At 37.9% G+C, this 26,980-nt stretch overlaps 4 protein-coding genes across 4 annotated transcripts; 2 read left to right on the top strand and 2 right to left on the bottom strand.

Moving 5' to 3' along the window:
• The first annotated feature begins 46 nt into the window (after window positions 1-46).
• LOC129730217 (transmembrane inner ear expressed protein) lies at window positions 47-1,116 on the top strand. Its single transcript, XM_055689368.1, has 2 exons — window positions 47-634; window positions 696-1,116. Exons 1-2 carry the CDS (start codon window positions 382-384, stop codon window positions 794-796), a joined length of 354 nt encoding a protein of 117 aa, XP_055545343.1. The 5' UTR covers window positions 47-381; the 3' UTR covers window positions 797-1,116.
• Window positions 1,101-12,429, bottom strand: LOC129730216 (probable actin-related protein 2/3 complex subunit 2). The gene is made up of 7 exons (XM_055689367.1): window positions 11,752-12,429; window positions 5,907-6,000; window positions 5,364-5,653; window positions 5,089-5,309; window positions 4,932-5,023; window positions 2,535-2,644; window positions 1,101-2,467 (listed from the first exon to the last, which is right to left on the bottom strand). The coding sequence occupies exons 1-7, from the start codon at window positions 11,823-11,825 to the stop codon at window positions 2,440-2,442; spliced, it is 909 nt and encodes a 302-aa protein (XP_055545342.1). The 5' UTR covers window positions 11,826-12,429; the 3' UTR covers window positions 1,101-2,439.
• An 8,200-nt stretch (window positions 12,430-20,629) lies between these two features.
• Window positions 20,630-21,198, bottom strand: LOC129727933 (28S ribosomal protein S21, mitochondrial). Its single transcript, XM_055686219.1, has 2 exons — window positions 21,040-21,198; window positions 20,630-20,943 (listed from the first exon to the last, which is right to left on the bottom strand). The coding sequence occupies exon 2, from the start codon at window positions 20,924-20,926 to the stop codon at window positions 20,663-20,665; it is 264 nt and encodes an 87-aa protein (XP_055542194.1). The 5' UTR covers window positions 20,927-20,943; window positions 21,040-21,198; the 3' UTR covers window positions 20,630-20,662.
• Window positions 21,199-21,243: 45 nt separating this feature from the next.
• On the top strand, window positions 21,244-22,732 carry LOC129727932 (40-kDa huntingtin-associated protein). Its single transcript, XM_055686218.1, has 2 exons — window positions 21,244-21,436; window positions 21,492-22,732. The coding sequence occupies exons 1-2, from the start codon at window positions 21,351-21,353 to the stop codon at window positions 22,303-22,305; spliced, it is 900 nt and encodes a 299-aa protein (XP_055542193.1). The 5' UTR covers window positions 21,244-21,350; the 3' UTR covers window positions 22,306-22,732.
• The last annotated feature ends 4,248 nt before the right edge of the window (window positions 22,733-26,980 follow it).

Here is a 26,980-nt window from a genome sequence, read left to right as displayed (position 1 = left end):
AAGGCATAACACACTGTAGGCGCAGTCCTATTGCTATAAGGAACAGGATACCACTCCCGCTCGGGTGGTAGGTAAACCTATATAGCGTGTCCTTTGTGTTTCCATTTCTTCATTTCGCTAGAGGTATGGAATTTCACTCTTCCGTACAGGGTCGAATGAGTCTCGGCAGTAGATATTAATGAGCAGCTTCTGCGATACCAGTACAGCTCTGTACTGAAACAGTCGCCTGGCGCATGAAATATGATCTGTTCTGCATACAGCAGCATTATAAAGCTAACGGCGGATGATCCCGCAGTGACGATAAGGATCTCCAATCAACCACACTTGCTCTTCCTCGCGTTATAACTGTATTACGTCAATTTTGTAAGGTAACCGAACACGATGAACCAGGATGCCGAAGCCATCTTGGAGCAGGAAACCAATTTGGGACTGCGAGTGTGGCAGCTGCTATTTCTTTGCCTCGGTGCGGTACTGGGTGTAATCATAATGTTTTGCTGCTGTATCCGTTTCCGGATTCCACGCACTAAGCAAGAAATCGAAGCAGACTACCGTCGAAAGAAATTGACCCGAAAGTTTCGCGAACGTTTGGATTGTTTGAACAACACTGAGATCGATGACATGGATTTGATGAAAGGTTTGTAGCGTCGTGGCTTGGTGAAGTCTGGTATCAACCATTCTTCTGTTTTTTTCATTAGCTCTGGAAAGAGTGCGTGAGGAATTTTTGGTTGAAATGCAGAGGACGAAGCGCAAAGACGTCGATGGAAAGGCCGATAACAATTCGATCAATGGAGTATGAAAATTTGAAAATGTTGGCTTCAAAGTCATCTTGCAGTATCCAACGTTATTGTAAAGTTGCATTTTAAACATAAAGAGTGGCACCCGGTGAACATTACTTAATTAATAAATGATTGATTGTGTGTTGTTTGTTGAATAAATTGTTTCATGAGTCACAACCGGTTTAGAGAAACTGATTTTAGATATTAGATTTATGAATGTAAATTGTAGAAGGCCAGATTATTTGAGCTAGTAGTTTCAAAAAACCTAAATTCGAAACTTTTTGGGTGAAATGTCATCGTTAGAGGATTTTAACCCAGTTTCGATTATATTTTACACGTTTCAGTTTATTAGTTTCAATGGGTTACCGCGGTGATCGCAGTGTCGATTTTTATCACCTCACAGCGGCCGCGTAGTTGTTATGACAGGGTACAAACGTACCGCCAAGTTTCGTTTGTTAGGTTGAAACAGCATTATAGTCGCGCGATTTCTAATTACTTTATAGCGCTAACTTGTTCGGTTAAGAGCCAAAATAAACTGCGCGCTGATTTCTCACAAGTTTGCGTTTAAACATTGTAACTGAGTACTCCATAAACAACGTTTGTATTTTCATGGTATGAACATCATTTTCGGAAAATCTTCTATCGGAATACCGGGAAATTAATTTAGAAAATCTAGATTAGCTAACGGACAAGTGCATCAGTCCACAGGGTAATGCTAGGAAACGGAAACGATTCTCTCGCTCTTCACACGGTTTTCGAATAAACTAGTTTCCACAAAGTGATGAACAACCATCCTATGCGGTAGTTCTTTGTGTAATTCGTTCCCTAATCATTAATTACTGCTTTACACTAGAGTTTGGGGATTGGACTTTTCAATAAATTTTTCACGGTTTTGTTTTTTTTTTTTTTTTTTTGGGTTCGTCTATAATCTCCGAATTGTGCGACACATTTCATGGATTATTTCTTAGATTACAACGACACTACATTGGTATCAAAAACCTATCCTTTGCACCAGTAATTTCAATACCCATCTTTGCAGTCACCAGGAGTATAAAACGTTGATGCGATAATAGGTAGTATCCCAAAAACAATCCTCTACGTTTGCTCTTCTTACTCACATTGTTTGACATACTCTTCTGCAGGTTTCGTCGCGTACTTCCGCTTGATTGCTTTTGTGTACTTCAATATTTTAGTAGTGTCTGTCCATTATGCATTCATTCGAAGTTAATTGCAATTTGTTTCTTTATTTAAATAAAATATTTAAATTTCATTAAAAATGGATTTATTATAGTTAGTTTTATAATAACTGTAATTCTTTTGTTGTTGGCAGCGGCGATCAAGGAATTTACTGCTAAAGTTCCTAATTAGTATTTCAGAATGCATACAAATACATGTTGCGTTTTCAAACTTGTTTTTATCTTTTTTTTCTTCCTTTAAATGCTTAGTTTTCATTATTCGTAATATTTGATGCAAAAGTATGCTCTCATCTACAAGTTACCCCAGTACTCTTCAAAATATATGCACAACGGAAAGCACTTGTTCGCTTGTTCATTCATTCCTTCCTTTTTGATACAATCGCTATATGTCTGGCTTGGTTTTTTTTTGCTTTTCATTATTAATAATTTTTTACTTACACATTTAATAACTAAGACGAGTTCCAAAATCATTCTTTTCTTATGAATGTTCGGCCACTGGAAACAGCAAAATAGGAGAAGATTAGAAGTGGAAGGTGTTATTTTTTTTCTAACAGTAACTTACGTGATTGTTTTCTTTTCCGTATTTTTCGGCTCTGGACGAGCACGGTTGAGCACCTTTAAGAATTCCGATGTCTTTGCTCGCATTCTAGAGTGGATGTACGCCTTCGAACACTATTGAGAGCAGGATTAGAGTTATTAGTCAAATGATAAAACCACGAAAACCTGATGAAAAATCTAGACCGCTGAATCAATTTGAAATATACTAAAAGTGACCTCAAATAATTGCGCATTTGTCTCAAGAAACCCTAAACACTGAAAGAACTAATTCATTTTTATTTCTCCCGCAACTACGAAGTGTCTAGAGTCACATTCCATACATTTCAAGGGATATAACTTCAACTTGTCTTTGGAAGGAATATAAAAATTCTTGAACATCATACAACAGACAATACTCTTCCATTTAAACTGGTAAATTAACTTGAATAGAACCAGGAATACTAAATAATATTCTACAATTCTATGATGAAACCTAAACTAATGTACAACATCCTTGTAGCTTCACATGCAAAAAATTTTCGTTACGAGGATAAAATAGTAGGACGACCGCATGACGTAGGACTACGATATTTTTCTAATTTTTTATCTAACAGTGCATTATTATTTGCTGAGACATTAGAGCGCTTTGAACAATTATTAATATAAATAAAATATACGGATGAAACATTATTAGCACCTCTACTTCGCAGATCTTCGAATTAAAATAAGCATTTGTTCGTAGCTTGTAATGACAAGACAAATATTAGAATTAGCGAATTCGGTGTATCCTCAGTAGGTAGCAGCTACGAATTCAACTAGCCACTTCAATTACAACACTTTGAGGCCCTAAAAGGTGTCAGTTGCCGATGATTATTGTTCTCTGGTTATTCAGGCCAGAATTCCAGACATTTTAGTACTTTTGCAGCAGCCATGTACTACTAACAGCCACCAGCATTACGGTGAAACCTGGCACGAGATGACCGGTACTATTTTGTCTTTTCTCATTTCAAAGGCTAGCAGCTAGCGTCCGTATGTCACTGGTACGGTTTTGGAATGAAAATGATGGGGCGAAATGTTCGAATGATACCTTTTATATCCAGGTTTCGTCAGTTATTCGGAAAGAGGGAGGAGTTAAGAAAAATAGGGAATGGTAAGGAAAGTAAAAAAGCATCGGAAACAGAAATTGACCTCGAGTAAAACAACAACAAATTATTTAAAAAGTCAGATCGGTTGTATCCGTTAGTGTTGGCTGTGCTTGGGAAGATAGGTAGCGATGATTGCTCGGTATGATTCAGACAATCGATTATTTACCAATTTTTCAATAGTGTATCTCAAACAATAGGTTGTTTTTGGTACATAAATTTAACCGTAAAAGAATTTCTGATCGGTTGATGCCAAAACCTCGATAACCTGATTATAAGTGACTGACATATCAGCGCTCAAAACCTGACCACTTTTCCCTGGTTAAATTACTAGATTTTCAAATTCAGCTACCTAACTTCCAGATAGACGTAGTCCTACGTCAAAAATAAAAGGTTACGCGTGTAGGTATTATGCGCTCGTACAGAATTACTGCATCAGCAGAATCAGCCAGAAAATTTTCAATCCAAATTTTATAACTCTCTCGGGCAACATCTGTTTTAAGGATTTACTGCCATGAGCATCATAGTGAGATTATTTTTCTTTTGTTGATATATGTTCTGAACCATTGCACAATGGTCCAGAAACCAAATTTGGGAGAAAAATCGGGTCCAGAGCTCTATAGCAATATTTTAGAGAAAAACTTTCTTCTACAAAGTTGTCACATATGATGAAGTGCTTCTTCAAAAATTATCAAGAATTGGGGGGACCCAATTTTTTGATGAAATAAAGTATCTAACTCTTTTTATCTTTGTAGATAGAAAAAAAGTTGTTCTACAATGTTGAAGCTCCGTCTTGCTATTTTCAAAAGAATGAAAGACAAAAAAGGGCCGATAAAGTAATTAATAAAAAAAATCTGCTTCAGATAACTAAAAATTTCTTGAAGGCCGCAAAAGTGTAATAGAATCCTAGGCTCAAAATAAATAATAACGTCTCCGCAATGCAGAAAAGGCAAAACAGAGAATGATCTAAACTATTAGGCCGAAAATGGTTTGCTATTTTTTTTGCTTTCAAAACTACTTTTTAATGAACGAAACCTCCAAAAAATACTAAGCTTATCTCCAACTAAATCAAAGGTGATCGGATAATATTTTGTTTTTTTTTTTCTTATTGTTGAATGAATTTAAAAGTTAATAATTTCTAATTAGGAAATTGGTCAATGAAAATATTGCCGAGCAATTGTTCCGTCAAATTAAGCACTAACGTCAACAATAGAGGACGAATCAATGATATTCTATCTAAATATCTTAATTACTACAACTTACACACAATTATTACGTACCTTGATGTGATAGTGCAAGTAATCACGGAACATATGGATTAAATTGATCGTGTTATCCCGCGTTTCCTTCGAAGTATGCCTCGGAAAGAGTACTAAAATTTAATATAAATTCCGTTAAACATTATACCAGATCGGCATTGACAATGAAACCACTTACCAAACGTAACATATCCGATGTTTTCGCCTACTCTAGCACCCGTGTTTGCAAGCTCTAGCGGAGGTTCCCGATGGGAGAACAGTACTTGTGGTGCCGTGTGTGATGCCCTCCTTCCCTCTCGCAGTTCCTGCATGAACACTTTGCCTAACACTACATCGTCCTCGTCCCGGAATATCGTACTGAATACGACTGTCACCCGGTCCGACTTTGCCTCCACGTACCTGCGAAATCGAACCAGGTCAATTGAATTCAATTAGGAAATTACCAGCTCATACATCGTTTCATCGTTTCGGTAGTTTATCACCGCTCGCTTCTGTCCTTCGACCTCGCCCTGCGTCTGAAAGTCGAAGTATTTCTCAAATACCGATGCGAAGCAATTTCGCTTCAAGAGACCAATCTTCCGCACGGTTTCTTCCCAGTTTGCGGGAATATTTTCCAGGTCGACCAGTACCGAAACATTATAGCCATCCTCCGGCGTGATAAGCAGGTCTCCATATTCTCGTTTCAGCAGCTCGTCCGCCCCGTGTTCTTGCAGCTGTTTATAGAACTTCAGCGATATGCTGATCTGCAGGGAAAACAAAACTGTTAGCATTCAAGTAATTTAATCTTGTTTATTAAATTTTAGCCGATGATGCAAACAAGTCACTGACCTACTGCATTCAGTCAGTCACTCAGTAGCATCGATCACGATAATTTAGATAATGTGGTGGAACAACTTCCCATGTTCTGCCGTAGACAGAGATGGGACAGACCGGTTGGTTGATTGAATAACACCCACCGATGATGATGATGAAGGGGAGACGCGTCGTGATACTTACTCGCACTTTTGTTTTGTCGCCGTTTACGTTGGAAATGTGAAACAATACCCCGTCGAAGTCTGCCACAGTGACATCAATGGATTCCGCTTTGTTGCTAATGTATGGAGAGAAAAAAAAGCAAAGATGAAAAGAAGCATGAACATGTAGCACAGGAAAAAACGGAAATAATGTAATAAAATAAACGTCACCAGGCGAACGGGCGATGTAACAGGCGATGATTTGTTTCGATCGAAGTGAGTCATGATGCTATTCAATGTTTACCCTTTTTACAATAAATCAGACATCAATTAAAAATATTTATGATGAATAATAAAAATGGAACGAAATTTAATGTTGCTCGCAATGTTATTTAAAAATATTCTTCTCCTTAGTTTTGTTTACATCAATGCAAAAGTTATGGTTTTAAATATGTTTCAACCTGATAATAAATCAACGTTGAAACCATCACATTTCAGGTTGAGGAAAGATCGATAAAATTTGACCTTTTTTTGGTTTGAATGTGACTAGAGCCAGGGCCGGATTTAGACGGTGGGGGGCCCGGGGCAAATTTGTTTGCGAGGCCCTCTTTTCTTAAAACATTTAGAGGTAACGTTCTGAAAGGTGACGAGCAAAAAAAAGGTCACCCCAGGACTAGGGGGGCCCCTAAATCGGGAGGACCGGGGCATTTGCCCCCTTTGCCCCCCCCCCCCCAAATCCGGGCCTGACTAGAGCACTATATTCTCATTGAATGTCAGGGGACTATAAACGTCAACATTTTGCCTACCAATCACCAATTCATTACGGCGTCGATATTTCATTTCAAATACTTACAAAACCTATTTTATTCATTGAAAGGCTCATTTCAAGATGGCTTGACGAAGTATTTTTTTTTAATTCTTTTAGCACTAATATTTAGTGGTTAATTTGTGGTTTCGAAATCCAATTTGTGGTAATTTGTGGTTGAGTAATTTCTGAGGAATTTTCAGAAAACTGAGTCAAGCCATCTCTTAAAATGATTTCGCTTCAAATGAATCGGACAACGATGATATATACATCAATCGAAAGCTCTTAATTTGTGGTTCACGAAAATGTAGTTTTTGTAGACATACTTCATATTAAAATAATTATATAACTATTATTCAAATTTTTGAACATTGTTTACCTCTTGTTGTCAACACAGGCCGTACGCGGCGTTGGATGAGCGTAGTACTGGCACCTGCCGATGTTAGTGCTAGTGGGTTATCTAGAACATATCGACAGTCGTTCATATATACGACATCGCTGCCGCTGTCGCTGCCGTTGAAAGCTTTTTTGTTTCATTATTAAGGGGGTAGTTGTAGTAGCATTGTTGCCTTTGCAACGTAAAGAAAGCGAGTTCCGAAATTTTACAACTGGTTTATCATCCAAGTTAAAGTTTTCTGCAAATTATCAGGGTATAGTATAGGATATAATATAAGGTTTTAATTAAGCTTACGTTTTGTAACTTTCTGGCTCGCTTTACTCGGAATACAATAATTTTATTTAATAACTAATTTTACCTACAAACAAATTTCCAGTTTATTTAAATTTAGAACAAGTTTTAGTTTAGCTTACTATACGATTTCAAGGTTAACAAATGAACAATTAACACGTTTGGCTTAATTATGAGTCGTACAGATATATAATTTTACGCGATCTCCAAGCAAAAAGAAGTTTTTATCGTTAGGTTCGATCTGCTTCCCTCAATTCAGCAACCAACGACAGATCTGTCGTTATCAGTCGGCATGTAGGTTTCAAGGTGCGCTCACTGACGAGGGGCGTTCACAACAAGCATATTCCTGAGACGAGAAAATATCGAATTTTAATTCTAGTCAGGACTCACACCTTTGGGCATTTACCATGCGTTTCAACCGTTCCCTACAGTTCTAAGGCCCATTTCCGATCTTCAGGCATCATTCCGGTTTCTAAAATACCCAACAGTCGAATACAGTTGCGTAATTGGTTACCAAAATATTATTATATTTATCGAAACAAAAAATTGTTCTTTATTATTATCAGGCTGTAATTCATTTCAAGAGTTAAAACGTATGTGCTAATAGATTTTAACATATGATAGATTTTGTATGAGAAAGACCAGATCACACCCCTTTGTGTATTAATTTAGGTTTTTTTTTTTTCAAACAATCGGTCAACGGCAAAACTAAATTTTCGGGAAATGATTCGACCGAAGATCGAGAAAATTACGCTCGCATGCCCACGTAAAACTTCACTTATTTTGAGGAAATTTACGTAAAACACACGGAGGCTTGTCAACTACAAATATCTGCTAATTGATCAACATTTGCATTTCGCAGCAAATCTGCACATATAGTATCCCTGCTGTTTACATACTGTTTTACCTAGAAATACTCAGAGGAAGAGATTCGCGGTAAAAAAAATCGCCAATTCGGCAACTGGGTTTCATATGTCAGAGGTGCCAGATCTCTTCTCAAAGCGCAATGTTGACTAACATTCGACTTGTATAATCGGTGGTGACGGTGAAAGTCCTTAAGAATAGCAAAACCTGTTAAGGTGATATATTTTATGTTTATGTTTAATTTTATACATCTTCACTTATTTTGTTACCTATACACAAGGTTTGTTGAACTACGGGTTAAAATCTCACAGCATTCTTATTTCATTCATTGGCAATAGAACAAAAAATCGTATAGAAATAAACACGTTTTTTTTGTACCTGATTGCAATACCTCTCAATGTGGTGTTACCGTTCTTGTTCGTTTGGCTCCAATTTTGACGGTTCGTTTGGCTCACCGCATATCTCTCCCTCTGAGCATCTCTAGGTTCACCATACTCATCGCTACACGAAAGCTTTCTGAGAAAAAAACATCTGTTTTACGTTACTCGAACAATACTCACTACACAAAAATGACGGATTGGAAAACGTTACGTGCAGATGGCGCAGGTAGATAATAGAATTCAAACAAAGATTTACCGGTTTTCGATATGCTCTAGATCTCTTAGCTCTTGATGGTCTACCAGCGCCGCGTACGGTCGGTGTTGACAACAAGAGGTAAACAATGATCAAAAATTTAAATAATAGTTTTTTTTAATTATTTTAATATAAAGTATGCCTACAAAAACTACATTTTCGTGACCTACAAATTAAGAGCTTTCGATTGATGTATATATCATCGTTGTCCGATTCATTTGAAGCGAAATCATTTTCAGAGATGGCTTGACTCAGTTTTCTGAAAATTTCTCAAAAATTACTCAACCACAAATTACCACAAATTGGATTTCGAAACCACAAATTAACCACTAAATATTGGTGCTAAAAGAATTTAAAAAAAATACTTTGTCAAGCCATCTTGAAATGAGCCATTGAAAGTGCACATTGTACTGAAAACAAATGTTGAGTTCTTGTTTTTTCCACCTAAAACGATATTTATCCGAAAATAAGTTTACCAACAATTTGAGACGTTTACCCTATTGCACTAGTTTTAGGGCAATGAGTGGTGGATGGAAAATGTATGGAGTTTGACAGCCACAAGAGCCTCTTGTTGAATGTGTCCTTTGACAAGCACAGAAAGAACAACAAATACATAAAAGGTTAAAGTGTTGCTCCCAGTGTCTGAATAAAGGATAGGAACATTTTCATGTCGTTAAATCTCTAATAAAATCAATAATAGACTATATTAATTAAACATGGCATGTTGAAACATAGAAACGCAAAAATATTTCAACTCATAGAAGATAAATTTCCATATATGACTTAATAAATAAATTATTTACGTTTCTCAGCTGCTTCGTTTCATGCAGCGATATCTGTACAACTCACAGTTCGACACGATAATTGCTTTTTAAAAATGCAGCAATATACCATAGACATATTCTGTCTACAATGACGCACTTATCTAAAAAAAACGTTCGTTCATGCGCAAATCAACCATATTTTCCAGCATGTATAAACATAAACATTAACAAATGTGCTCAGCGCGAAGGGCATCGCTCGGACTGAATGCATTTTAAAACGTGCAAGCCGCAGCCGTGGAGAATTACTCGGTAAGGAAACTTACCCTATCAGTCTATGGAGAGTGAAACTCGCTGATGGTCACAGTACCTATTTGTGTCGATTGAAGTATGACATTTGAAAATAGTCTACTTCTGATTTCCGATTGCTCTAAAATATCGATCGGAACTAGAATAGGTGCAGCTACCTAGAATAAATGTATGTGCATTTAACATCACGTACAGGCAGAAATGCATGCCTATAATGATCAACGGAGTAGCCAGACCAAAGCCAATCAGCTCGCGTCGGAATACAACTGGACTCGTTGTTCAGTAACTTGATCATCGAGTTATCAGTAAAGTCAGATAGCAGATATCGGTTAGAAATCGATGTTTCACAACGCTCACCCTTCACAAGTTATCGGGAACGATGTAACGAGAAACGGAGCAGTCGCTTTATCGCTGTTGGCAAGTCTTATCAGCCTAAAAACATGAGCCCAGACTATTTATCGATAAGACAACTCGAGTGAACTGTTCAGTCGCTTGGTAATTTGCCAACACCCGATGAGAAAACTGGGTGTGAGCTGCAGCAAAACTTTGACCGGATTGACTTCATGCATAGAGTACATAAGGAATTTTTCACCACACTGAGTGTCGAACGTAGAAAAAAACATAATAAAACAATAAAGAAAGAAGAAGCACCTGTTGTTGCTTTATCATCTTGCTTGCATAATTAAATTTAGTACCGCTTGTTTAAAGAGGACAGAGACCTGCCAGCTGGACAAAAGTAAAGAATAAGCCATTATGACCAATCGGGGCCTATCCATCGCTCTCCGTGCTTGGCGGGCAGTGCGACAAAAGCGTGCCGAAGTGAGAGACTTATGAAGAAAAGAGGAAGCAACCATTAAACTCCACATTGGCTGGCTGCTTGCTGCCTACATGATGGTGCTCGATATCTCGTTATATGACGAACTGATTCCAGATTGGTGCAGTGCGGACAGAATTTAGTTAAAATAATGCGCTAGAAGTTTAATGTCTATATGATGAGCATTTTACACGCAAAGTTGCGAGAATTGCAAAGTTGGAGAAATTTATTTTAAAGATTTTCGATAATCGCAAGCAAAGAAATTTTTCTCACAAAAATCTAAACGGAAGCAAAAGTGCATAATATCAATGTATGACTCAAAACAGGAACAATTTCAAAAGTACGTTTCGCTAGAAGATATGCGTTTTAAGTAGACCAAGACATGAGTTTAAAGTAGACAAACCTAAAAAAACATACCACATACCACATTATAGTAATAGTAGTGATTGTAAATCTGTGTTTGAAATGAAAGATTGATCTACTATCTATCCGTTCTTATCTAATCATTTTAAGATCAAATATTTTTTGTAAAATTTTTAAAATGTAATCAAACCTAAGAAGTCCCGTGTTGCCATACGGCAACATTCGCAGGAAATTTGTAGATATTGTTCGTCGGTAAACTAAATGTTAAATATTTTCGTTCCCGAGCCTAAAGGCGAATTATTCAAAATATCTAAACGGATTTTTCGACAGGCCACACGCAGTAATAGTCTTGATATAATAAGTAATTATATTGATATGAATTCCTGACAACGCTGCTCCAAACGTAAAAATTACATGCCTCTGACCGGAGCAACGTTTCATGACACATTCGCGTTCGTCTTTTACTGCTGCGATTTTTTCGCACAAGGCGTATTCCTTTCCAACTCTTCTGAATCATTACTGCCGTCATCGTCATCGCTCTTGTGTCACCACATGCCCTTCGACTAGCAGGTTTCGGAGTGGAAAGGCCGTCCGTTTAAACTCGGTATAGGGTACGAAGAGATTTCGGAATTCCGCAGGAATATTACTCACCCAGCAATAGCATTCTTGTATTTGACAGTTAGGGTTTCCTCCACAATCCGGTTATTGATCTCAAGTAGAATCATTTTGGTTCAGTGCTTCTCATCCGTAGCTACTCCTAGTGTGGAATTTTGACGCAGTGTCGTTGATGCTACACTGTAATCCTAAGAGTTAATAGCTCCTCTATAGTTTTAATCCAGGGGACAGCGACACACATTAAACAGGCCAGCGGGAATATCGGCTAAACATAGAAAACAATCGAGCACACAGCAATTTTTCTCCACCACGGCACTATCACTCTCTTTTTTACACAAGCACTATCTATCAAATCGGTGAAACTCCTTCAACTTTCCGGGGGCGGCTTATGTGAAGAGAAAAAAAACCAGCTACCTTATAACCAAAACTTCGAACCGTCTATAAGTGCAAACTCGGAAAAAACTACTTCCGGTCAAACGGCGGCCTCAACACCGTACGTTTCTCTAACTATTCTAAGCTTAACACTTTAATCCGTACCCCATTCACTTAATTTACGCAAACTATACCGCGGCTGACACACTTTTTTCTTGTTATAGCGAGGCAATAGTTCTTTTTTCTCCTTGCAGATAGAAGAGGCTCCCAATCAGTCAACCCCAGCCGCGGTGATGATGACTGTTCGTAGTCGTGCACGATCTGACGGAACAGCTAAAATGAGAGAAACCAGTATGGTACTGAAAGAGAGCGGGTGTAATCTTTGACGTTTAAAATCGGGAACGGTTTGAGTTTGCAAAATGGCGCCTAGTTCTCATCTCTCCGAGGGACCCTGAATCTGATTTTTTCCTATTCTAAACCGGTTCTCATCGGTAAATCGCTCAACCCGCATAATCGATAATTAATAACCATAAAATCTGCCTAACAATCGTCAAACCATATCATCCGTTTATGGTAATGGTTACGCGTAAAATTCCTTGGAAATTAATTGTACAAATAAGGTATTGCGAATAAAATTAAAGAAATGCAGTGTAGTGTAATCTGGAAATCAATGTCGTTTTCGTTTTCGCGGTGTACTACACTCAAATGACACTTTTGACACCGAAAATGTTTTATTTGATTTTTCGTGTTACCCTTTTTCTGTCTCTCCCTACACTTTTTCTGTCACTGATGACACCCGAAAAAAGCAGACTGTGCAGTAGGAAGTTACCAACACATTCACACGTATGTGTCAAAACTGGTTTGTTTTGGTTTTCGTTCCACGTGGTAGAGTGTCAGGTAAATTTTTTCTCAGCACATTTGCGAGATGGACATATGAAATGGAAACGAGACAGAATGACGAATGCGATTATGACCAAAACAAAACGAATTGACAGCTATCCCGTTATTACGCATACCAGTGCAATGACACTGAAAATGTTTTATTTAAAACTGCAAAGTATAGCACGGAAAAAGTGTAGTACACCGCGAAAACGAAAACGACACAAGTAATGTCAACTCGTATATAAAAATTATGACATTAGCACCAGGGATGCCACATATACAGATTTTTCTGTATTTTACAGATTTTTGACCTGAAAAAGTAATACAGAATCTGTATTACAGAATTACAGAATATTGCCAAAAATACAGATTTTACAGATTTTTGACGTAGAACTACGTTTTTTTTAGCCTACCACATAGAGATGTAAATAGGAAAACTATTTACGAAAAGGGGACGAAGTATGTCCCTTTTTAAATGCTTATAAATCGGTTTGTTTTCAACCGATTTCCTTCATTTTCGCAGCAATTGTTTGGAAAATTATACACGCATCCACCCAAATGTAGAAAATTGTTGATTGATTATGTAAACTATTGTACTATTGATAATTGTCAAGCCTTGTTTAAACGAAAATTACGTCCTCTGATTGGTCGTTATATGATTGCTTCCCAAGCACGGTCGACAGAATCATATACTATGCAATTGAAAACATGCTATTTGGCCTATATAAGAGCCTGTTTCAGCCGAAGCCGCTCATAATACTTCTGGACAGCAACAAGTTGGCAACAGCAGTCGTCCTTCCTTAGCAGCAGCACTACCCCTGTGGTTGGTCACCACGTCCCAGGAGCAGCGCGGTTCTTCTCAGCGTGTGTCGCCAGACTGTTATTATTCCCCCGTGTTAAGGCAGCATGAAGATCGTCATCACCAAATCCAATTTTGAACAGCAAAATGCCTTTTTTCAAGGCAAATAAACAAGTCATTGAAAGTTAATAATTTTTGACAACGTAAGCAAGCATTCTGTGCGGATTCTAGCAGTTACATCTGTCGCGGCCGTCTAATTTACAGAAGGTGAAATAGCTTCCACAGTGCATGTTGTCCGTGTATCTTAACTCCCCCACTGTTGGGGCAGCACAAAGGTTGCGATCAGCATAACCGATTTTGAATAACAAACTGCCCTGTTAGAACGCATCCACAAAGGCAGTAAATTCGAATATGCAGTACTGATATAAAGTCGATTCTATCAATCAGCATGAACAGAATTGCGTCGTCTCTCAACTGCTCAGTTGCAACATGATGTAACACGCAACAACAAGCAAACGAAATCGCTTGATGTTACAAACCGCAAAAAATACGGGTTAAAACCGTTACGTGTGTTAGAGCACCATCGGTGTTTATTCGCTGGAAACAAATATCGAATGCGAATTGTGGAATAATTCGTCTAAAGAATATTAGAGAATTAGACAACTGAACTGAAAGGCGTGGCCTATTACGTAGCACCCTTCGGCTATAAGAGTGTTTCTGGGAAAACTAGCTACATTCATTAGTCGGAAGGCGAGCTGGATGGACCGTCCACAACGTTGACAGCAGTAGAAGCAGATACAGCACACAGAAGCAGTGATGGCATGAATTCGTGCGAAGTTGAACTGAGTAACACTTTTCCAGATTTGAATCCAACTTGTATCTGCTTCCTCTCGATAGTTTGAGTTTTTTTGCACCGCACACTCTGATCGATTGAGTTTAAATGCGTGCAATGCATGCAGTGCACGATGTATCCAGCGATGCAGGCGATGATGTAACGCGATGAAATTTGTTTTTAGACCGAATTTATGCTTTCAAAGGACAATGCAACAAACTGTTGCAGTAGACGCGGCGCGAATTTCATCGCATTTCGATTTTTATGCAATTGTTGTTATGCAGGGTTAAAACTCAAATCCAACTCAAGTGTAAAACACTGTTAGTAGGGTTTACGTGCAAACCGAAAATAAATGTGCAAGCAAGTTTTAAAACTCACTTGGATACGAGGGCAAAGTCACACTGCCTACTCTGCTCAGAAGTAACAGCGAGTTGCGCCTGTGGCTGCCTTCAAATTAAATAAACCACTTGCGCTGTGGTTGGTCACCATGTCTCAGTAGCAGCGCGATTCTTCTCAGCGTGCTTCGCCAGACTGCCATTATTCCCCCACTGTTGGGGCACCATAAAGATCGTCATCACCAAATCCAATTTTGAACAGCAAAATGCCTTTTTTCAAGGCAAATAAACAAGTCATTGAAAGTTAATAATTTTTGACAACGTAAGCTAGCATTCTATGCGGATTCTAGCAGTTACATCTGTCGCGGCCGTCTAATTTACAGAAGGTGAAATAGCTTCCACAGTGCATGTTGTCCGTGTATCTTAACTCTCCCACTGTTGGGGCAGCACAAAGGTTGCGATCAGCAACCAATTTTGAACAACAAAATATCTTTTTGGCGTAGAACTACGTTTTACTTTAGCATACCACACAGGGATGCAAACTGAAAAACTGGGACGAAATTTGTCCCTTTTCAAATGCTTATAGGTCGGTTGGTTTTCAACCGATTTTCTTCATTCTTGCAGCAATCGATTGGAAAATTATACACGCATCTGCCCAAATGCAGAAAAATGTTGTTTGAATCTACGAACTATTGCACTATTGAAAATTGTCAAGCCTTGTTGAAATAAAAATAACGTCCTCTGATTGGTCGCTTGCTTGCTGTGTGTGTATGATATGGTATCATGTGTGTATGTGTGTATGAGTGTATGATATGGTATGATGTGTTTATGGTATAATGATATGGTATGATGTGTGTGTGTCTATGATATGGTATGATTTGTGTGTGTGTGCTGTTTATGGTTTTTACCTCGCCACGGTCTGCTAACTGCTGAAACCGGTTCACGAAATTCACAACCCTTCATTAAGTCATTATAACGTCACATTAAACATTATTAGACATTATAACTCATTACCCAAGTAAAAATATTGGTTTTATCAAAGTTTTATAGCGCTCAATACAGCCAAAAAAGCGCTATAAAACATTGATAAAAACAGTTGTGTTACTAGGGTAATGAAATACTCAATGCATTTGTTAATAGTGTACGTAGTTCTACGTCATTTATGCGGTCGTGTCTTGGATACAACCTCCTACTTTTTTGTTATACCGCCGAACTGAAATCAATTCCAAAGGTAGAATTCGGTTATACGATTTTAAAAGTTTTGTAAAAAACAACATTAGGATTATGTTGGTACCGATGCAGAAGAAGTGGAATGAACGAAGCGCGAAAATGAACGTTTCAAAATATTTGTCAGGATTTCTATGCAAAGTTCGTAAAACAAATTGCAAAGAGCGCGATTCTGTTGTAAAAACGGCAGCTTTAAGTAATATTAAATCGTTCGTAAAATTGGAAAATTTAAACGATTTGATGCGACAATTCCCCAAATTCATAACAGTAACTAACTGACAAGGGCAATCTAACGATTTTCGTACGCTTGAAAAAAACTTTTGGCCGGAAGATCCATTGAAACCAATGACTTAATTTCAAGTTTCCGTTACAGGTCATTAGTGAGTTTTTTTTTATAATAAATCCACACTCTTCTGTTTGTTTGGAACGCCTACTTTTAAAATATAGTTGAAACCAGAAATGGTCGCTAAGCTAATGATCTCAATTTTAAAAGCTGAAAGCTATGTTGCAGACCAAGGAAGAGATACTAATATTAAAATTACGAAAACTTTAAAAAACAATTTAACAAAACCTGTATAAACATTACGTAGAAAAAAATGAATTTGCTCAAATATATTCTGCAAGTGAAAATGTTTCCATGAAACGTTCTGAGTTTGCTCGATACAGATTTTTAATACAGATTTTTTGGCCCGAGATACAGATATACAGATATTTTCATAGAAAAATACAGATATAAATGTGGCAACCCTGAATGCACATGGGATTTAGTTCTGATGTAGATCCGCCCTAAAAACGAATTCGACGTAAAATTAACATAACCATAATATCTGAATTCTCGCCAAACATGTGAAAAGGCCCATGTGCCATATGTAAGCAAGCCACAACCTCACGTTTTTTGACGAATACAAGCTTAATCTGCCCATACAAATAAGATTTGTTGATTAAAAAAACTTCTTTTACCAACAAATCTTATTTTTAGGGATAGATTACGCTTGTATCAATCACAAAATGAGAAACTTTGGCTTGTTTACAAATGGCACATGGGCCCTTTTCACATATTGGGCGAGAATTATTCTTTCCATCTCTTTGCTGAATAATGTCAAGTTTCAGGGGAAATTCAACTGTCCTTAGAACAAATATATAATTTAGAGTTGATTTTCAAACTTTATTATATTCAAATTTAAAAAGATGGATTTCTGAAATTAATCATTTATAGTTTTGATTCACACTCAAAATTTAATGCCGGCACGGGTAATTTTAACCGATAACGGCACCACTGAGTGCTCGGTTAAAAAAATAATGACAGCTGTCACATTTTTTCGTAAATCTTGGTTCTAGTGATGGGAAATATCGCCCAAAACGTACATCGATAACAATTGATAATTCCGGGGGTTTTATCGATATTATCGATAAGTATCGATAATTTGACAGCTAACGTTTGCGGTAAAAATTTTTTTTTTCAGATGATGAAAAAAAAACTATTTCAGATGGTGATGAAAAAGAAACTATGACAGATAACTGAGTTGGATGAATTTTCCATGCAAGGTTATCATGTTAGCTTCCTCGAAAAAAAATATTACGTCCTTGCGTGCGGCCTTCCGGCAGTTAACCGTAACATTTGCCATGGCGGACGAAAACATGTGTTTAGCCATGTTTTAAAGCTCTTTCTTCGTTTTTTATTAATTCCTCCTCCGTTTTCGCGACAAAATTGTTGGAATAGATCTTGCGCTTCAAGTTTGCCCAGAAATTCACGATGGGAAGCAGGTGGGGGACATTGGACGGATTCGCCGACTTCGGTACCACATCGATATTCAGCCGCTCCATCTCCTCCTACGACCGCTTCGAGTAGTTGGCCGACGTCAAATCTGGCCAGAACACCGTGTCTTCGCGCTTATGGTATTTCTTGATGAACGACGCAACGTCTGTCAGGCACTTCGTACTATAAATTTCCCCGTTCACGGCCAGCCCGGAGCGAAAGAAGAGTAACTTTGACATCCCTTTCTCGCTAATTGTCAGCCACAGCCGCACCTTCTTGGGGAACTTGGTCTGTGAAATAAACTTTACCTCGGTGCTCACTTCCTTCGTGGGGGAGGTAAAATACGAAGAACCCTGCTAGTCGTTGCCATCCAGGGTGGGATAGGTCTAGTCGTCCATCACCACTGCCACGTCGCGATTCGCCGAGAAAATCGACTTGACCATCTTACTCAACCGCTGTCGCTGCGTCATTGCCTGCAGCTCCGAGACCAGTGGTCGGGACTGCAGCTTCTTGTATGCATGTCCATGTTCTCCAGATACTTTTTCACTGTTTTAGAGCATGCACCAACCTCTCGGCCAAGTGCACGCAGCGATTTAGCCACTTTTCCCTCGGTCTTCCTCTTCAGCATCCTTTGAAGCTTCTTGTCACTCAGGGTCGTTGGCCGTCCAGAACCGGGTTTTCGTTCGATGCTCTGATCATTGTCCAATAGTGTCAAAATGTTGTAGATGCCAGAACCGGCATACCCGGCGTCCACAAAGTGCCGCACGATGTCTGTTTTTGACGCCATTTTGAAACCCATGAAATCGGCAATTTTTGTCCATTTTTTTACCGCAAACGTTATTGCGGTTATAGTAACGGCCCAAACAGAATGGATACGTTTGTGTTGCGTTGGCGTCAATTTGATAGTAAATGTATGGGCTAACTGTCGAATTGCCGCAAACGCAGCCGCAACGTATCCATTGTGTTAAGGCCTTGATTGACAAATCTTACGATACTGCGAATGATAATTCAAACTACCGGACGAGTTAAACAGTTTGTTTTGGAAAATCTTTGAGTTTTACGCCGGGAGTGCTTTCTACGGAGTAGTTTCAAGCCGAAGTTCTTTTGAAGGTTGCGTAATAAGGGAAATAATTGAAGCAGGCAAAATTCTGTCAATTTTCAAATGGCCAAAACTTCACGAAAAATGAATCAATTCAGACAAAACAGGTTTCATTTTACTGGAAAACGGTCCTAGATTCCTAGTATAACTTGAGAACTTGACGTGACCAAGGGTCACTGGAAATGTTTCAGATTTCCGGAGTGTGTGCCAAAGTGTACATTTTTGCAACGCGTAGAACTTTTTCTGACATTCTGTTTCACATAGGTTTATATGTTGTCAATAAATCAGAATTTATTTCAGGTTCATTGGTAGCCAAAGATTGAAAATTCGCCAAGGAATCATCGAGGTATGAATTTATTAAGTATAGGTGTTGATTTTGGCGGTTTTTCCCTGTTGGGTACTAATTTTCTTTGAGCTTGCAGCACTCTAGCAGAATTCAATCGAACATTGTGGGTGTGTAGGTCTTATTAAACCAAGCAACTTTGCAAACTTGCGTTTGAAAATTTATCTGGATTTAAAAAGGTCAGGATACTTTTTTTGGCGCAACAATTTCGTTGATTTGGATTTTTAGTGGAACTAAAAATTGTTTGTTGGGTAACAGATACTTTAAACTTAAACAGTTCCAAGTGAATCTAAACAATTACCAGAGAATTACCAATAGACTGCCGCTATGCATGTCCATCATATTATAAGAGTTGGCAAGCCAAAGAAAATGCATTTTATTACAATTTCGTGTCATTGCTTTTTACGAGATGGTGCGATATTTTTTTAAAGTTCTCCAGTACTGAGTTGTCGAATTCATCTGTTCATAGGAAACTAAAAACTACCTTTTTAGTTACCATTATTTCTCAGAAACTCGGTGACATCCGGGGCGAACCTTTACACCACCCCCAACAATGCTAAATCTTGTCGAATAGCAACAAATACCCAGCGGCAAAAGCAACTCCTGGGGAAGGGTAGGTGAGGTCTCCTTCTTTTGGGTCTCCTCCAGTAACCAGCCGCACTGACTTGTGCTCACCCTTATAATATCGTTAACGTCAAAAAATTAACGATAATATCGATGTCAAGCACTTATCGATATTATCGATAAGTTTCCCATCACTACTTGGTTCACCCAACTGAAGTTTCGGCACAAAATGTCTGTAATCTCGGTAATACTCAGCTTATTACAACACTCGCGTATTACCGTGAGGCGCCCTAATTCCGCGCGGCTCCTTAATCTGTGCACTTAGTATGAACATGTGAGAAAAATAACAAATATAAAAAGACTTCAAAAAATATGTTTGAAGATGATTTGCTGCATACAGAAAAACTGCTCAAAACACTCTTTTTAAAATTTATACATATTTTTCACACATTTTGATACGAGGCGCACAAGGTAAGAAGTCGCACGGAGTTTGGGCGCCTCTCGCTATCTGACTTTTTTTGCAATATGTATAAACCAGACCATCAAGCAACACGTTAATGAAACTATCTACTTTTACTACTGAAGGCTTGTGAATGTTTGCTAAAAGTACTGCAATTGCATCGAGCAAAATTTTATTCACAATTGTTTTGAAAATGTTAAAATAAACATAGATTTGTGTGGCTTTAGGAGTGAATAAGAAACATATTTACTCGTTTATTATTGTTATTTTTAAGTCGCTTACGAGCATCCTGGAAAAGGATCAACTCGATTCTTACGCAAAACAAACTGGATTTTTCGGTTCATGTCCTCATTGTAGATGGCTTTGCAACGCTCGAAGTTGACGCGGCGTCTGGTTTGGAAAGGTTTCTCGTAATACCGTGTGCGCCGGAATTGATCGAAAATTTCCTCTTTGCCGAGAATCCGATTTAAAACACGGCAAGCTTCCTCTATATTATTATTCTGGACAAGCACCGTTCGGGCGATAAATTTAGCGTGGCGCATTTTGTTCCGTTTTGCTCCTGAAAGAGAATTATGTAAATATCAATCTTCGAACAATCGGATGTTATAATTATTCGTCTATATTGAACAAGTTCTGGTTTGTGTCTTTAACTTACCAAGCAACAGTCAGTAATAAAAAGTTACCAAATATTGCGAAGCTTTTGTGGAATTTATTCAATACAAAAAAAGTTTTATTTCAATTTTGTGCCGCAATTCGGCTCACATGCACCATCCAAACATTCACCTGACAGTTGATAGTTTGACAGTTCTCAAAAATCCATGTTTACGTTCTCAAATTCTCATTATTTGCTCTCTCTTGAAATCAAACGAAATAAACACAGAAAACTGCAGACTGCAGTAATCAATACTCGAAAGCCGCAATAACAGGGAAAAGCACTGTAGTTCCGATAGATCTGATTAATTAAAAATGTCGAACCAGTTTCATAACGATTTAATACATCAATATAAAACAACCTGTAATAAATTGAAGAAAATTCAGCGGGTATTTTTCAAGTATGTATTACAACACGAAATCACCAAACATTTTTTATTTGCAATTCGATTGCAGGCAATTTGCACCAAATGTTTCCGAAGTGGCAGACGAATTTGGCACACTAGCCACCAACTTTAACAACTCGTTTCTCCCAGAGTATGCAGCCCTGTGCTTCATGGGACAGGGTAAATGTGAAAAACTAATCGGCAATGAGACTGCTGAAGTTGACGCCCTACTCAAGGCGGCACGCGCTTTCCGAACGGCACACGACAAGCAAACCAATATTCGAACCGACAATAGAACCAGCGACTGCCTGGAGGGAGCCTTCCGCTGTTACACACATGCTCTGTCGAGTTTGCCAGAGGATTCCGTAGCCAAGGCTGCTATTATTCGAGAGCTGCGAGAAATAAACCCGAACGCGGAAATAACCAGCAATTTTAGCTCACCAAGCCATAGAATATGGGACTTGGAACAGTCAGCGGAAGATAGTATCAGAGCAGTGGACTACGTAGCAGCGTTTGAAAAATTATCGGAAATCTACGACGATATAACGGAGAGACGATGTGCGGAACTTTATCCAGAAGTTATGAAGAGGGTGGAGATATCCCGATTACTGCTGCTCTGTCTGCTCCAGTTGCCTCCATCCGTTCGATATGATCACAAGTTTATCGAACGATATTCGACTATTGGAGACAGTGATACGGGCAGTAGTCAGACAGGTATCATCCCTGAAGAACTGTTTTTCCTATTGCAGTCGCTGGTGGTTTCCTGTCAGTCCAAGAATGTAGCATCTCTGGTTGCTGTACGAGATGAGCTGAGTCATTGCAAACAATTAACGGAATCACAGCAACTGTTGCTAAAACAGCTCGTTTCAAAGTATTGTAAATGATATTAGGTGTGCGGGGGCTGTTGGATCAGGGAGAATACTTACTCTAATTGGGTGAACATGTTCTGTCCCTGAGATGATTGCAAAATCATGGGCAAAGGATTGTTAAAATTGACACATTCAAACAAGATTGATGAGTTCGAAAATGCATCCCATCCCAGTTAATTTGCTGTAAACTGGGAGTGTTTCCGAATTGCACTGTAAGAAAAATTTTAAGTACGGTTGAACATCTGGGCTTAAAACAGGTATTTTTATAAAGCTAATGAAATTGACGCAACACGATATGCCATGATTATTGGTTTTGAAAGTGAAAAATTGTTTTTTGTTTTGTTTCTTGAATGAGTAGAATTATCTGTTAGAAGGTTTATAATTCGAAACATTGATGGAGCAGTGCTCCAATATATAAGAGTGTTATATCTATATTAATACATATAAATGCATTATGCTAATAATGTTAGTCTTATTTATAATCTTAAATGTCCGAAAGATATGTCCAAGGTTTCTACTACTTACAACTAGTGCCTCTTACAGTTAGCTAGATTATACTGATTCGAGGAGGGTATCAGATACCAATTCTGCATGGTAAAAAGTAAATTTGTGGCTTGGCCAAACTTGTTTTAGGCACATTTAGTAAACTTCCTACGATACATTTATTGCCGTTTGACTAGAAAAGTGTGTGGATAGCAAGGTTTCTTGATTGAGTACCTATGTACAAAAATACTAAAATGTTTTCACCAAAATATCAATTTGTCTTTCCGCATTCACCTTTAGAGCTGAATAGTTCGTACCGAACCGTTGATCGAATCTGATTCGATCTCATTTGAATTTGCTGGTGTATTTAAGAATACCATAGCCAATCCGTCGAACAACCGATCATTCGAAAAATATAAACTGTTTAGTCGTTTTTTCGATTTTCAGCTGGAATGGTAATACATCATATAGATTCGATTTGAATCATTATTTAAAGCGTTATTAAGGTGACACTGTCTAGAAGCCACAAATGATCCATTGCGAATTTTCAAAGGTACAAGACTTGAACATATTCAATGCGTTACCTACTTGTGACAACACTACCATATTTTTACTACACCACACAAACATGAGGTAGTGTTTTCTCACGTGACACTTTAACTATTTCCGAGTCTGTACTTTTAAAAATTCAAAGTCAGCCATTTGTGGCTCCTGCACAATTTCGCCTTAACGAGAGTGACGTTTATGAAAAAATATCGAAATACTTATCTACCATAGATTAACTTGTTTAAAGTTTTTTATTTTTGAAAAAGGTGTGTGTGTGACGAAGTCAGACAGCTTTCAATCAAATAAGAAATCTTTTCAAGATGTTAGTTTGAATAATTGAAACTACCTGAAATGCAATTGGAAATTTATTAAAAACTTTCAGGATGCAAAATACAGGTTACATATATCTCATGAACGAAAATGGGTAAGTTATTCTGTTCATTGTACATAGTTGGATTGAAATCTTCTATTGAAATGTGTCCACATAAGCACTGAGGAAGACTGTAAGTCACAGTCGAAATATATATTTGCGGACTGAATTTCAATATTTATTTCCAAAAAATTCAGTAGAGTATAACGGAAACCGATTAAGGAAACGTGAAAATTAAAAAGCAAATCTGAGTAATTCTCGTGTCTCTGAAAATCCATCCTTAAACCTTTCCCCCACCGTGAATATAAATATCAATGTTACTCGGTCTCACCGCTCATATATTTTTCTTGTTCTCAAGGTAATCGAAGATGTGAATCATCTGGAAATTTCGGAGTAATATTGAGTAAATTAGAGTTACTCCCAAGTATAAGATTAACTCAGATAAAAGCTGTCTTGCCCTTCGCATAAAGTAGTGTTTTGACTTTTCCGTGTCTTGTGCACTTGGAAATACGCAGTCTGTCATTTTTCGTTTCTATAGATCATCGCACGGTGACGTCACGCATCAGAATTTGACAGCTACTGGTAACTTTATCTACCTTCGGGCGATGCAGTTTTGCCTTAATTATTCGGGTTATTCGCGTTGAAAGAGATTTCGAAGGCTGTTCGCACCTACGTGAACTCTCATATGCAATTGTCAAAATGTGCGTGATGACAAAAGCAAAAATATTTCCTTCCTTCTTTTTCGCATGCAAAAACCAAACAAATATCAGCAACACCGTCAACGCGAATAGCAAACCATTTCGAATGTTAGCAAAATGCCCTTTAAATGTTGTGCGTGAGGTGCCAGTACATTAAGAACAACTATAAATTGAGCAGCTTATTCACAATACACACGATTGCTCAGTCAGCAAAAAGGCACGAAGTCCAAAATTAAACAAAGTTACCGCTAACTGTCAGAAAAGTAAGGTTAAAGAGATTCGGTGAGGTTGTCTATAGTAAGGAAATTCACGAGACAGTTGCGATCAGCTGATTTCAGTTTGTATTAAACTTTTGACATCCTCTGGTATATTCGAATTGTCGCAACTTGGATCGAAAAGCTGCCATGTAAAACAAACGTTGTCAAATCGGTTGTTCAGTATTGCGAGTAGCGGGACGTGGAAGGAATTTTCAATCATTCTCGATAAGATTAATGAATATAAAGTGGCAAACTAATAAATTACATCAAGAATAATGTTTCTTTAGACCATTGCATGAAGAGGGCTAACCTCATTTTTTACAGTTTAGAGAAATATGGTTTCAAGGTGTTAGAATTAAGGTGCTGTCACACGGATGCTATTTCTTGTACATAGTTGGCTATTATTTAGAAAACTAAGTCTTAGCTCATAGGAACACCTACACTGTAACGTTATAGCTCATAGCTATGACTTGTATGTTAAATTTCAACAGCTATGACGTAGAAAAAAGTTGTTGCCGTGTGTACACTCCAGCATTATCTTCTGCGTCATACTTTCCTGCTTTGATCTATTCCGTCATGACGGAATAGTTTAAAGTCACTTTGTGATAGTTTTTTGACAGTTCAACTCTGTTCGCGCTCGCGTTGTGTTATTATTCTGGTTTTCTGATTGTACTTTTTGGTTTTGGCCGTGAGTTGGCTCGATTGTTTTTATTTGTGAGTGTTTGTTATGGATCGAAATCAGAAGATCTGGCTTATTGAATTGTGGGAGCAGCATCCAGTGCTGTGGGATCCGACGAATCCAGACCGAATGCGTAAGGGAGCGATTGTTTAATTTTTGCGAGCTAAACTACACAATTTGTTTTACTCGTGTGAACGTTGGAAGATTCTACTTCGTAGCGCCTACTTCATAGCTATCTATTACATAGCTTCTATAACGTTATAGCTCCGACTTTTTAAAAATTGTTTCCAAAATGTCATAGAACTATGACATAGAAATCTATCACGACTATGTTATAGACTACTATGCCATAATTTTCGTGCTCCGTGTGGCAGCACCTTTAGGAACGTAAAATCGATTTTTGGTCTCTAAGCTTGTTACCGCAAAAAAAAATCACAAGAAGGTTGTATGCAAAGCCACGACCGCAAGGTTGAAGTAGAATACTTTTACAAGAAAGATAACCCTGCTGCTTGCGTGTCAGTCATTTTTTCTAGTAAATAAACGTTGACCGTTAATTGGCAGTATAGTAATTTCTTTTTGTCTGATATTTTGAATGAAGTTCATTGAATATTTTTAAATTTTGTGCAAATGAGACGTTGAAGTGCTGCCGAATTGTAATATGCACATTTAATACGACATCATTAAACGGGAACGGAACAAAGGCTACGGTTATGCAGAACGCGAATGCCGGCGCGATGCGATTCGCCTTACCGTGGTGAAATGTACAGCTCTTTTTTAAGCGAAGTAGAGCTATACATTTCAACAGATTTCGTCTTGCCGAATCGCATCGCGCCATTATTTGCGTTCTGCATGACCGTAGCCAAACACTAAGCGACGCAAACACGTAATAATAATCAGAGTATGCATGTAGATGAAGATAATTAACTTTGAATTATAGCGCAAAACGAGAAAATATTAACTCTTCAAATAATCATTTGTGTTCTTCAAATTTCAGTTGTTCAATTTAATATCCGATGAAATGTTTGTTCATTATCTGATGAAGCTCTTATATGGCCAAATGATGCATTCCCAATTTACTAGGTCCATAACTCTGCCGACCGTGCTTGGGAATGCGCGGTATAACGACCAATCAGAGGTCGAATTTTGTGTTTTGACAAGGCTTAAGAGTTTTCAATAGTACAATAGTTCGAATGATAAAATTGCAATTTCATGCATTTGGTAGGAATCTTGGAAGATTTTCTAATCGATTGCTGCAAAAACGAAGGAAATCCATCGGAAACTAACCGATTCATTAGCATTTGAAATTTTTCTCACTTTTTTCAGTTTTAGATTTTCATTTCACATCCCTATGTAGCCGAACTTCCTGAGAGAAGTATTCTAATTCAAAATTTAATCTTCATTAATTCATTTGTTGTCCTTATAAGGACAATTGTTCAATTTATCATACACACCAAAAATTCTCTTTATGGTTCAGCAAAGTACATTGCTGAAAGTGTATCAGCAAATCACTTGTTTACTGAATCACAGCATTTTTTTCAAAAGTTTACTGTAATTCAGTTCTACAGTTTACTGAATTTCGTTCAGTAATTTTATTTTTGCTGTAAACCAGTATTTCATTGATAAATTTACTGAAAACCAGTAATCGATTCAGTGATTC

The sequence above is a fragment of the Wyeomyia smithii genome, chromosome 3 (genome assembly GCF_029784165.1).
Source record: "Wyeomyia smithii strain HCP4-BCI-WySm-NY-G18 chromosome 3, ASM2978416v1, whole genome shotgun sequence".
NCBI lineage: Eukaryota > Metazoa > Arthropoda > Insecta > Diptera > Culicidae > Wyeomyia > Wyeomyia smithii.
This window is presented reverse-complemented; position numbering and strand designations above follow the sequence as displayed.